This window comes from Trichomycterus rosablanca, chromosome 12 (assembly GCF_030014385.1).
Source record: "Trichomycterus rosablanca isolate fTriRos1 chromosome 12, fTriRos1.hap1, whole genome shotgun sequence".
NCBI classification, from domain to species: Eukaryota; Metazoa; Chordata; class Actinopteri; order Siluriformes; family Trichomycteridae; genus Trichomycterus; species Trichomycterus rosablanca.
This window is the reverse complement of record NC_085999.1, coordinates 3,417,802-3,432,099: the sequence shown is the minus strand read 5'-3', so window position 1 is coordinate 3,432,099 and position 14,298 is coordinate 3,417,802. Positions and strand designations below refer to the sequence as shown.

The 14,298-nt window shown below is 39.9% G+C and overlaps 1 protein-coding gene across 1 annotated transcript; it reads right to left on the bottom strand.

The window, feature by feature from the left end:
• Nucleotides 1–622: 622 nt before the first annotated feature.
• Nucleotides 623–11,648, bottom strand: ihha (Indian hedgehog signaling molecule a). Its single transcript, XM_063005741.1, has 3 exons — nucleotides 11,349–11,648; nucleotides 6,546–6,807; nucleotides 623–2,687 (listed from the first exon to the last, which is right to left on the bottom strand). The coding sequence occupies exons 1-3, from the start codon at nucleotides 11,646–11,648 to the stop codon at nucleotides 2,020–2,022; spliced, it is 1,230 nt and encodes a 409-aa protein (XP_062861811.1). The 3' UTR covers nucleotides 623–2,019.
• Nucleotides 11,649–14,298: the final 2,650 nt, after the last annotated feature.

Here is a 14,298-nt window from a genome sequence, read left to right as displayed (position 1 = left end):
TTCAGTACAGTACGTGTTCTGTACCATACACCATAATACATTTCCTTCTTTTTTTAAATAAAATTTATCTACCAGAAACAACAATAACTCTCATTTTTCTCTATTATTTCCTTCTTTATTTCAATAGTGTTGTATTTTATAGGTGTAATTGCGCGAAAGAAAGAATAGTTTACTGAGCCGATTTCCTTCTTCTCTCACTCACTGTCCCCTCTGTCTGATACACAGTAACACCTACTGGCAGGAGTAATTATACAACAACAAATAGTAATAGATTTTTTCATTTTCTCACCACTACGCTTCCACTGCACCTTCTTTGGGGCCATTTTGAAATAGAATTTTACAAAATATAAAGAAAACACCGAAAAAACACCATACGCTGTCCGCTGTTCGCTCACTGTATACAGAGAGACTTGTTCGTGATGTCACGTGTTTCGCGAATTTCGGTTCGTAATCTGAAATTTGTTCGTACGTTAAGTTGAAAAAGACATTTTTCGTAACCCAAAATGTTCGTATGGCCTTACTACAATGAACAATGAAATTGATCAGCATGTGTAAACATCAGAAAATACAGAAACACCCACTTATTTCTATATAGTTTAATTTTGAAAAATAGATCTTTAAATATTTATATGAACATATAATTTTGACATCTTTTTGGAAACAAAAACAAAAAAAACTTTATAATGCCACAATAAATCGTAAATACAGCAAGCCAGACGGCGAGTATCACTCCATAAAGCATACATAAGGAATTTAACAAGCTGATCTCTGGGAATATAATATCTGTTTTTGACACGAGTGTATTTAATAAATAGTAAATAAAACAGTATAGCTTAACTGGTATGACTATATAATAACTGTGATTTTTTACCCCTTGTGTATGCTATATGTAGAAATACAGTGTACAATGTGACTATTAAATACTCAATAAACTTATAAAGAACATTTCCAGCATGAAACCAAAAACTTGAAACTCGACAGCACTGATGAGGATGAATTTGAAATTGTGAGACTACGGGAAGGACATAAGCACGATACGAAACATAAAAACAGAACATACAGAATGGAAGGGCACTGAAAAATAAACACACCTGATATCGGGTAGATTTTCTGAGCTGCTTTTCTTTACCTACACCTACGTTATCAGTAAGGTTAAGCCCGACTGCCTACGCCTGAGCGACTGCTTACCTGAGCTATTTTATTTACAGCTAACCTTGGTTGCATTACCTCAGACGAGTTAGAATAGTTATTATAGTGAAAGAGGTACATTTGGCTTTATTTAAATAGCATAAAATGCCACATTATAGCACATTAATGCATTATTTTCCCTCAAAACCATTAATAGATAAATTTGAAAAGAAGAAGACATTGCTTTTATACCAGGCAGGATGAGCTGTGTTCACTGGACTGCCTTTTTACTGACAAATTCTACTTCTCATAGTTCATTCCAGAAACTCTGATTCATATGAGCGTAGTTGTTCATCTGCGTGATACAGCCACAAGGATGTAATTTGTCAAATTTTTTCCACTCAGAAACGGTTTTAAGTTAAAATAATGTCATTATTTTCCAACAAGCGTTGACATTAAACAGACTGCTTTTAAAAATAGTCAAATGTGATTCTTCCTCTTTTGAATCATGTTTGCTTCCTGTATGCGTAGAAATGTGCGTGTTTATGTGTTTGCGAGGATGATCCAGTGTAGCGTTTAAATGGTTTTGCATTGAATATGTTTACATGTGGGTCTGAATTAGTTCCGTCGACATCCCTGAAGATGATTTTTCGAACGAGTGAACACGCCCGGAGAATTACAGCAACCTTCAAGCCTTTGAAGGATATAGTCTGTTTTGGGTCAAACGTTTTCTGTTCTTCATTTTAGAATTTCTTTCACTCCTGCATAATGAGAAAATGATGCCCGTTTAGTGTCCTATTTTCAGTTTGAGTGCTATTCTGTCCATTTGTTTCTCTATTGCATTGGACATTTTTGGGGCGTTTTGCTGTTACATACATCAGCCTGTTTATCTCATCTGTAATTTGCTAAAACACCCCATGGGTGGAAATGTTTTGGGTTGAGAATGTGTCTTCCAATCCAGTGCAACAGCGAGGAGTACCAGTGTAACCCCTCAGCCTGATGGCCCATTGGACCTCCCCAACGATGAAGTGCTCTTAATGGTCCAAAAGCAGCATGAGCCAGTGAGTGTTCATCCACCTCTGCATAGCAGGAGGACAAAATGTCATTAACCACCACTGTTCCATGCTGGGTAAGAGGAGCAAACACTCCCATGTCCTCCCGGATTCGGACCCTGAGTACCCGGGAAAGATGTCCTTCTCGATCCTGAGCCAGAACCACACACTGACCGGGCTTCACCTCACTGGCGAACACAGTCCGGAGTGTTCCGGTCAGCGCTGAACCTGAGCAGTTCCCCTCAGAAACGAACACGAGGTGAGCGGTGGTGAGGCTTAAAGTAGCACCCCGTTCTGTCTCCAATGTGTAAAATAGTGTACGGACGGTGGACTGGCGATCTAGGAAGGCGATGACCTCACTAAAAGCGAGCTGCCCGGTTCTCTCTGACGATGACAACACTCGGTCACCGAGCTGCAGGTCCTGCATGGTCTTCCTGCTCCCATCCTCCATCGTGACCAGAGCTCCTCCGGGAAAACAGCCGCCCGTCTTAGCAGCCACGGAGTGTTCTTAAATGGACAGACAAAAGCAGAAACATTAAAATTCTTTGAGATTTGGCTTAAACATCTGTAACTTAACAAGCCAATAGAATATATAACAATATATCACAATTCCTATGCCCCAATATACACAATATGCCATATTTAGTTCTGCAGAGGTAAAGAATTGCAAAAAGACATAGTTTAAGGGTGAATCAGTGACCAGATAATTGTTATCAGGGACATCAAATCAAGCAGACAGCAGGAGCAGTGTCATTTCTACACACATACACTGGCAGTAAAATGCATCGTACTGTACATTCAATGAGGCGCTGTCGCAGGATACCCCTTTCAAATAAGTCAGTTCATCAGACAGCTGCCCAATTTACGCAATACCAACAACCCACTGCATCGCACTTTGACAATGAACCCTAGAGCTGCGTAAACACATTCTTTGTGCACATGAGGGGGCCGAAATGTATACACACGTCAACAAAAGATAAACCTGTATAAAATATATTTGGAATGAATTTAAGTCACATTTAAACATCATGCTACATAATGGATGGAAAAGCTCCATAGATAACTATTAAGGTGTGTACACATTTTTTGGCCGTCTCTATATATCACACTTTACTATCTGGCAATCAGATGCATTTAGACACGTAATAATGATTATCTTTTATCTTATTTATATAGCACCTTTCATACAACAGTAGTTTAAAGTGCTCTACAGGACAGAAAATGGCACAATACAACAATTAAAAAAAAAGGAATTAATCAAATAAAAAGAAATGCTTACTTAAAATCGAATAAATAAATGACTGAATGAATACACTATAAATCATCAAGTCAATTTAACAAATATCTGTTTACTGTATTTGTGTTATTATGGGAGATTTAACCCCATACACAGAAATACCTCAGTGAGATGCTGTATTCTCACGGATGACCTGTATTGGAGCTGTGATGGGGATTTAACACCATACCCAAAATAAAAAGGGTCTAGTAATTGCCACAAAAATACAAAAGTTGGCTACCAATTATTTTCTTAAGAAATTGCATTTAATTTTCTACATCATTTTGGACCATGACACACACACACCCACAAAATCAATGTAGTGGCCTAAACTAGGGGGTTTAAGGTTTCTCAGTAAAACAATCCGTGAAATATGGCTCAGTCATTTATCCTATTATATCCAATAAATAAATGGTTTTGAGAAAAATCTAATCAGACGTAAATCACAGTCTCTCCTTGCGTCTGTTTCTCTCCGTTTCATTGCGAACACATAAACCACCAATAAAACTGAAAGTCTGCTACAGTGGCAAAACAACTTTGTGTGCAAGCAAACATTTTAAACGCCGTTCTAAAAGCTAATGAGTTTTCTCTTTTCACTTCACTTTAGTTTGCACGTAAAAAAATACAATCTAAGCTAATAAATAACCACCGGCCTGAAGGTGAGACCTGATTCCCTCCTGCAGGAGGGATTGGGTCAGACTCTACAGGATGCCACAGGCCTGCAAGGAGAGTCTTAAGTCTCTGCTGAGCCAAACACAAATATTTGGAAAAGGTGAGGACCAAGGCCAAGTGATAAGACATGGCTAAGATAAGAGATCTGAGAAAAGGAACAACGGAATAACCATCTAGAAAACAAAGGCGCGAGTTAATCATCTAAAAGCACTTTGGTAACCTGCTCTACTTCTGAGCAATCGGCCTCGCTCTTTCTCATTCTTTCTCTCTCGCTGTGTTTTCTGCCCTTTCCACACCCACATTCTAGTGCCCAAAGGTACACACTATTAAACTGAGTTTTAGCAAGTACAAAGGAACTTCAGGGCAATGTGCTTTTACTAAATGGATAGTTATAGTTCATATTTTTATTACAGAAATACCACATCACATTTTGCCCGAAGTATAAATTCCTTGTGGATCAAAAAATGATCCAGGAAAGCTATCAAATATACACAGTTACTGGGATTATTTTTTGTCACATCACTCAACAATAGACAGTTGATGGAGGATATTTAATCACTGTTAAAGTTCAGATTAATGATCACATTGTTGAATATTCAATTCTATACAATATTAATCAAGCATACCCACTTCTCATGTGTGCAGCAGTACTTTTGTATGAGTAGCAGAACACACCTATAGAGGACTTTGATAAGGCAAACGCAGACAAGAGGGCTTGCCGGTGTTTGCTCTCTCTATCAGAGCGATAACACAAGTTCTTCATAAACATCCACACAGAGAAGTCTCATTCCTCACCAGGGGCCCAGAAGTGACACTTTTTTTAGACTCAAGTGTTGCGCTAAGACAAGAAAAGGTAAAAGACTCCACTGATGCAACACTGGAGCTGAATGAATGAGATAAATCAACATTCCAGAGTGACAGAAATACACAGATTATACAGATTATTGAGAATACAGCAAGACAACATTTTGCAACCAATTAATATGCAATGCATTACTCATGGAGTTCATAAAACCATGAGGATTTATTTTAATCCCAGACGACAGTAGAGCTCTAACCAGAAAAAAAAATCCAGTTCTTCCTGATGGCGGCCAATAATTTGTTCCCCGATGACATGACTAGAGGTTGGTGTTTATGTCCTAATGATGTGGTCTGTTACCTGGTATTGACCTCCAGACCAAGTCTAGCACTTATCTCATCTGCTAATGAGAATAGACAACAATCCGAAATCGGATACACCTGAGCACTGCTAGATGATTCCAGAACCAGTTACACCTAGTCATATAAATCGGCTGTGTTTCAACATACTGAAACTGACTAGATCCTTTAGTTTTGCACTGGCGATACAAAGCTTATGTAGTTAAGTCCTAATTTTACAAAAAGAAATAGCTAGAAATTGTATATAACAACAAACCCATATAAAAAACAAACCCCTAAAGAATATCTTGCCTGGAATAATTCAGATTTTTCGAACACAGGTAGGTGATGTAATCCCTAATCTAACTGGTTGGCCATTCAATCATAACATCTATTTTTAGATAAAGGAAAGATAGAAAATATACAGCAGCAGAACCTTATTGGCTGTGTTCAAAGTCTGCATGTGTTTAAGGTATTTTACTGGGTTCAACTCTGGTAAATATAAAGACCTTAGGCAATGATTTACATCATTTTATTCTCATTAAACCATTCAGTAATCCCTTGTGCCCTGTTCATGGGGGTACTGTCAAACTGGAAGAGACCATGACTTTTTGGCTAGAAATGTTCCATCATGCTGATCAGGTAATCATTCAGAATAATATTGTATTACTTTGCAGTAGCTGCTTTATCTAAGGGGACGGGTGAGGCATGCACATGTTTACTTTATCCTCTTTATGCAACCTCTATTATGTCTACATATCATTGGTTTGTGTTTGTTTAATGGCAACAATTTCTTCCATGCCTACATCCAGATTTGTGTGAAATTCAACTGAAATAACCTGACCTAAGATGAACTAAACGTAACTAAGCTGATTTGTATCATGGGGTCTCATCTCTGTCTGTAAGGAGTTTGGCATTTTCTCCATGTGTCTATGTAATTCCCTGAGCTCTCTGCTTTCCTTCACTTCTCAAAAGCAAGCCGAAGGTGTGTTGGCTGTTTTTAATTTCCCTTAGATAAAAGTGTGTGAGTAAATGTGTGAGTGTGTGATGCCCTGCGATGGTTTGGACTCCAGAATGTATCCTTGCTTTGTGTTTCTGAGTTGAGCCAGATAGAAAAAGCATTTTTTTAAGGTGACTCTGATTACTTGTTATGAACGGCAGCCTTTTAGCTCCAGTGCAACACAAAAGAAGGTCCTTACAGACAAAGAAAATGTGAATTTAAACTGTTAAAACTTGTGTATCCTGTGGTATTTAAACTTTAGCAAACAATTTGTTCCTACCTGATTTTACACTGCAGTGGACGTGTGCTTTGGACTCGTAGTAAACCCAGTCAAAGCCGGCCTCCACCGCCAGCCGGGCCAGCATGCCGTATTTATTACGGTCCCGGTCAGACGTGGTGATATCCACTGCTCTGCCCTCATAGTGCAGAGATTCCTCGGGGTGATTGCCATCTTCATCCCAGCCCTCAGTGACCCTCAGCTTCACACCCGGCCACAAGTTCATCACAGAGATAGCCAGCGAGTTCAGCTTGTCCTTACAACGCTGCAAAATGGAGACATTTATATTAGCATTATTCACACAGAATGGAGAGTACAGTTCTCTTTTATATTAGCATTATCCACACAGGGTGGAGAGTACAGTTCCCTGTTTCCTCAGAAATTAGAGCACTGCAGTTCTGTTTCATCACTACTTAGACTAAGCTTTGGCCTAATTCTGTCCAGAAAAAGTGCAGGGAATGGTGCAGAGCCAGGTTTATCTCACATTAGAGAAGTGTTTTCCGTTTTTCCACTGGCATAGACAGCAATTTCAGCATGTCTCTTTATTTTTGGCCTCACATAATACTGAAGTTGAGTAATATTTAAATAATCACGTCATGTATGGGTACAAGTAAGGTACACAGAGACAAAAAGGAAGGAGTTGTGGAAATAATAGACGGGCCAAATATGTAGGCACGCAATCTGCAGGTGAACAGCAAAGCACGATAGTGTCAAAGTTCATCAAACTGTGATTATAGCAACACATACAGTGTATCACAAAAGTGAGTACACCCCTCACATTTCTGCAAATATATCATTATATCTTTTCATGGGACAACACTATAGACATGAAACATGGATATAACTTAGAGTAGTCAGTGTACAACTTGTATAGCAGTGTAGATTTACTGTCTTCTGAAAATAACTCAACACACAGCCATTAATGTCTAAATAGCTGGCAACATAAGTGAGTACACCCCACAGTGAACATGTCCAAATTGTGCCCAAATGTGTCGTTGTCCCTCCCTGGTGTCATGTGTCAAGGTCCCAGGTGTAAATGGGGAGCAGGGCTGTTAAATTTGGTGTTTTGGGTACAATTCTCTCATACTGGCCACTGGATATTCAACATGGCACCTCATAGCAAAGAACTCTCTGAGGATGTGAGAAATAGAATTGTTGCTCTCCACAAAGATGGCCTGGGCTATAAGAAGATTGCTAACACCCTGAAACTGAGCTACAGCATGGTGGCCAAGGTCATACAGCGGTTTTCCAGGACAGGTTCCACTCGGAACAGGCTTCGCCAGGGTCGACCAAAGAAGTTGAGTCCACGTGTTCGGCGTCATATCCAGAGGTTGGCTTTAAAAAATAGACACATGAGTGCTGCCAGCATTGCTGCAGAGGTTGAAGACGTGGGAGGTCAGCCTGTCAGTGCTCAGACCATACGCCGCACACTGCATCAACTCGGTCTGCATGGTCATCATCCCAGAAGGAAGCTGACGCACAAGAAAGCCCGCAAACAGTTTGCTGAAGACAAGCAGTCCAAGAACATGGATTACTGGAATGCCCTGTGGTCTGACGAGACCAAGATAAACTTGTTTGGCTCAGATGGTGTCCAGCATGTGTGGCGGCGCCCTGGTGAGAAGTACCAAGACAACTGTATCTTGCCTACAGTCAAGCATGGTGGTGGTAGCATCATGGTCTTGGGCTGCATGAGTGTTGCTGGCACTGGGGAGCTGCAGTTCATTGAGGGAAACATGAATTCCAACATGTACTGTGACATTCTGAAACAGAGCATGATCCCCTCCCTTCGAAAACTGGGCCTCATGGCAGTTTTCCAACAGGATAACGACCCCAAACATAACCTCCAAGATGACAACTGCCTTGCTGAGGAAGCTGAAGGTAAAGGTGATGGACTGTGGCGCATCCTCAAGTGGAAGGTGGAGGAGTTCAAGGTGTCTAACATCCACCAGCTCCGTGATGTCATCATGGAGGAGTGGAAGAGGATTCCAGTAGCAACCTGTGCAGCTCTGGTGAATTCCATGCCCAGGAGGGTTAAGGCAGTGCTGGATAATAATGGTGGTCACACAAAATATTGACACTTTGGGCACAATTTGGACATGTTCACTGTGGGGTGTACTCACTTATGTTGCCAGCCATTTAGACATTAATGGCTGTGTGTTGAGTTATTTTCAGAAGACAGTAAATCTACACTGCTATACAAGTTGTACACTGACTACTCTAAGTTATATCCAAGTTTTATTTCTATAGTGTTGTCCCATGAAAAGATATAATGAAATATTTGCAGAAATGTGAGGGGTGTACTCACTTTTGTGATACACTGTACATGCAATACAGCCTTTACCCTAAAAAGAAGAATGTTTGGCATTTAAAGAAAATTAATGATAAAATACACTTGTAATTAATGCATCTAACATAATTATATTTATATCTATTTGATACAAATAATATGTATTGTATATTACAAATGCACAATTTTATGGACACTGTATAACACAGGTCATCGTGTAATTCTATTGAATTTGATACATGTAGAACTGTATCATAAAAAATATAGCTTTTCCATACTGTGTCCTATTGTTCAGAGACATTTGCTTTTGTTTATGTACACATACCTACATATATTTAATCCTCATAGCATTTAGTGTGTTTCGAGCCACTGAAGTCATAGACTCATTTTATTGTAATTTTGAACTGGGAAAACTACATAAATAAATTAAAAACTGCAATAACTGAATATAATACAACTGTATTAAGCTGAATTTAATATTTAAACATTAAATATTGATCAAATGGCTTATGTTCTCGAAATAGGAATTATATGATGTATTTACTAGTGTAACATGATGGTATTTTTGCAGAGTTTCGAGTGTCTGGAGGAAATTATAATATGGTTTTATAACGACGTTGTATCAGTATGCTTCTTACCATAATACAATAAAACGCAATAAACCCAGTGTTCAGTTAGCCATACGCTGTGAGGTTTTATTATGTGCATATTTACTGCTTTATACCAGGTTCAGACTCATACCACTGTCATTAGTAACACATTAGTAACTCTGTGACAGAGGTCACACATCGTCCACATCCTGTGACCGCTCAAAGTGAGGCTGCTGCATCAATGGAGCGCTCACAGTAAACATATTCATTCAATAAAGTGCTGAATTAACACCGTGCTAAATCAACTTAATATGTGCTGAAAAAAGTTTCACAGTACTGAATAAAGATCTAAACTAGTGAATATATATCCTGACTAAACCCTTCCAGTTCTGCATGAACACACCCTGATTATGTAAACACGTTAAATCCTAAATGAACACCGTAAACACTGTACCCAGTGTGTACAAAGACATGAAAGGGCGACTTTTCAAGCTTGAACTTATTAATTGGACAATTTTAGTTTTGGCCTGAGTCAGATTTAAAAAATCTATGCTGTTCTATTCAATAAAATAGTGCCAGATGTGTTTGCGTAGTCTTCAGAATCTGTCATCCTAAAGGGTTCTTCAGTAGCACTTTAGGAGAACCCATGAAGTTTGATCTAGTAATGAAAACTTCCCTTTTAAAGTTGTGAAGCAGGAAACAAATCTATTTATTCTATTTATTTTAGATGGTTCTATCAGTTTTTAGCTATTAGATTAGTCAAAATGTAGAAACCATAAAAGTCGTAGGAGCAGGACTGATCAAATATAGACCAGCATGGTTAATTGATGGGAAGTTTTAAGCCAAGGTTGACGTATTTGACCAAACAGTCTCTGTTGCTTTATTCTATGTTCTACCTAAAATTTAAAGGGTCAGCTCAAGGATGCCAAGGACCAAAAATGGGCTGATAATATTTTTCTTAATCTAATTTTGTACTGATTATTTATAACCTATTTTATTATCCTTAATACATCAAAAACAACCTTTAACAAATCTTAAACTGTTTTTTTAAACCCCAAAGATACTTTTTATTGTAAACAGCATTTTAAAATGCCAAATAATTATTTTTGAGAAAGCAGCTTTAGTGGGAAATAGGTCCTGGATCCATACTTATCTACCCAGGATTCATGAGGTGCTTTATTTGTGCATAGCTGGAACTGAAAATTAAGTGTGGCTCATATTTGTGGTACATGCGAGGAAGTTATTCAAACTTTTGTTGACCTAGCTGGCAGAATGGTAGGAGTTTGTGATTTCTGTTAATAATTGATTGCCGCCTACACATTGTTTTTCTTTCTTGTTTGTTTCTCTAAAATGTGTATAAATCAATGAAAACAGCAGTATGTAAAAGAAATCTAGGCTGTCAGGTCAGTAATTGTAATTTTATACAGGATTTTTAGACAGTAACCTGATTTAGAGTTGTTTTCTGTAATAACGACTTGAAATAAGTGATTTTGTTTATATAAGGTTTACTTTAAGTATTCATAAGTTAAAATATTTAAACAATGTTAGTAGTGGTATACAGAGTACAGAGGACTGTTGATGGTCAGGCCAAGGAATCATTTGTGGTGTTAGGTACATTTATTAAAAGTGCAGCTGTTCATTTTATTCTGTCTAGACACAAGAGAGTGTGAGAGAGGTTTTAACAGCACAGGCTTGGTTGTGCAGAAGAAGAAATCAATCCCGCTGGAACACGGGACAGATGAAAGCAGCGGCGATCGATAGTGGTGCTTTGCTAAGGCCTTAAACGCGAAGGAGCAAAGGGCGAGAGAGAAAGACAGACAGAGAGAGAGAGAAAGAGAGAGAGAGAGGTTCGTGGAGCTCAGTGCGTAACCGGATCCCCGACCGGCGCCCTGCGCCTTTTCCTAATAGCCCCGTAATCGAATCGCTCACCTGTGTCATGAGCCGGTCCGCGCCCGTGTTCTCCTCATCCTTGAAGATGATGTCGGGGTTGTAGTTGGGCGTGAGCTCCTTGAAGCGCTCCGAGTTCCTGGTGATCTTGCCCTCGAGTCTGCCGCTGGCACCAAGAGTCTTCTCGGCTACGTACGGACTGAACTGCTTGTAGTTGAGCGGCGTGAGTTTTTTGGGAGGCCGCCGCTTACCGTAACCCCTGCCCGGGCCGCACGCTTCACTTACCGGTGCGCAGATGAGCGCGCAGGCGACCAGAAGCCCCAGCACCGCGGGGACACGCATTACCCCCCCTCTGACAAATATAGTGCGGAGTCTACGGGCGACACAGGTAAAGGAAACTTAAGGTGCCCCCCTTCCCCACGTAGTCCTCTTTGAGCCAGTTAAAGATGCAGGGTATTCAGTTGCGCATGGCCTTTATCCTTGTCATTGTCAGTGCGTAAAACGGACGCGCGGTCAACTGTGCGCGCTGTCATGCGTCGCAAAGTCGAGACAAACAAGATCCAGCGGTGCCAACAGGCACTCTCCATATGCACCGAGGAGAAACTGAGTCCAGTCAGGTGCGTCCAGCCTAGTGAGGTTATTTAACCAGCGCAGACGGACATCTGGAGAGTCGCGGCGCGCACCGACACCCTGATACACTGAGGCAGACTGATGGTGAAAGCCGGCTGCTGGCTGTTAGAGGGAATCCTCATGTTCCGTACGCACTGGGTCCAGTCGCTAGCAGAGTTGCAGTAATCTGATCTGAAAGAGCAGTGAAGACCGCGCCCTGGCTCTCATGCACTTCTACCCCAATCTTGCCCGCCTGCGCCACTCCCCCGCTGTACACACACCGAGCGATCTTACTGCTACCGACCGCACACACAAACACACACACGCGGGCTGATGCGCCACTCTTCAGCACTGTTCCTGCTCCCTAACACACACTAGCGCACCAGAGCCCAGGCTGCCAGGTTTTTTCCGACCTCTGCATTGATTACTGAAGCGCTTTAGTGGCCCCGAGTTACCTCAAACCTCAGACTAACAGCAGCCTCCGCTTCCTCCGCTTCCTCCTCTTCAGCCCAGCCGATGAGTACACGTGAGTGGATATACAATATAAACCAGCGCACACGCACACATGCGCCCCGACGCTCGCACACGCGTGCGCGCACACGCACGTATATCTCATAATCTTTAAATTTCTATATTTTTTCTGTAATACATAGTCCCTTTTTTTTCTAGAAAACAATCATACAACAAGTACACAACTGAGACAAAGCCTGTTAATTTCTTTTTTTTTTATGATAATAATTCATTGTACCTGGTGACTTCTTAGAACCCAATACAAAGTATATGGAACAGTTGTCTCCAGATGTGTCCAGAAACATATTATTGTGTCACATTATGCAGAGAGGAGATTTGTAAGTTACTGAAGCTTTGCATTCGTCCAGTATAATCCAAGAACCACCAAAATGCTGTGAATTAAAAGCTTCTGGAACACAAGTTCTAGAACACAGTTAAGATACTGGACTAGTAATCGAAAGGTTGCTAGTTCAAGCCCCACCACTGCCAGGTTGCCACTGTTGGGCCCTTGAGCAAGGCCCTTAACCATCAATTGCTTAGACAATATACTGTCACAGTACTTTAAGTCGCTTTGGATGAAACTGTCTGCTAAATGCTGAAAATTTATTTAAACAATATCTGTTTCAACAGCTTCTAATTCATGACCATTGATGGTGCTTGGATCTGGTCATCGGGACAAATTTTCTGTCATCATAATGTGCCTGTTTTTATTTTTATTATTTTTTACATTTTTTTTTACTTCAATATAGTTGGTTTTAATTCCTCTCCTTCAATAACTCCATTGCTTGCACCAAGAGCCGCAAACTATCACATGACCCTTCTGACAAGCACCCTCATCCGTCTCTGCCAGAGCTGTACTGCATACAGAGAGAATGCTTTGCTGCTCAGTGATTTCCTCACTCTTTGTGAAAGCCTAACAGCCAGCAGCAACGAGGACCTCAGTCGATGCCCCTCTCACAGACACAGCTAATTGTGTCTGTTGGACACCTAGCCAGGTCAATAGCACAGCTCAGAGTCAATCTTGAGAGCTCAAGATCTCTGCAGTGGTTTTCTTCGTCAGCTTGGTACAATCACTACTGTCCCATGTAAGTAGTGCAAACTTGCCCCGAACTATCTTAGGTGGAATTAAGATGTCATGCCACACAATTTAATGGCAATATAAAATGCCAAATTAATAATTTAATAACTTGCTGTGTGTATTTTTGACAAGGTTAATTTAGTCTTTTTTTTATTTTATTTTTTTTAAAGAAAATCCACAATAAACAAATGAAAAAAAACTTTTTTTTAATTTTTTTTTTTTTACTAATAATTAAATTCATTAATTTAAAATTAAAATGTATAATAAACAGTCTTTATTGGGGAACAAGTCATTGACTAACAACTTACAGCTGTTCAGCAGCAATGCATAGAAACTAAGCTTTGAATGGTTTAAGTGGTTTGTGCTGGATTTAGAGTCAACGGCTCGCAGAAAGCGCCTGAAATTCAGACCCAAGAAGGCTACAAAGCATTTTGCTGATTTACATCTAGCTGGTCAGGAAGACAATATACCTTTAGACTATACGGGAACATTCTCAAGAGACAAAAACAAGGCGGTAAACTTCAAATCACAGAATGGGCAGAACAGTATACTTAAAATACTTAAAACCCATTAAGCCAATTTGGAATGAACTGGGGAAAAAAATCTAAAAGCAAAGCAAACTACAAATACAACACATTTCTGATGTAGAAAATAGTCCAAATAATCATGATTCAATTAACAAAACAGTTCCACAATTTGCTTTAATTTTAGTGTACATTGAAATAATAATGTTAACAGTAGTGCAAATATTTATACAAACTGGTAAACTGGGTGTGTTCTAAAACTTTTGACAGC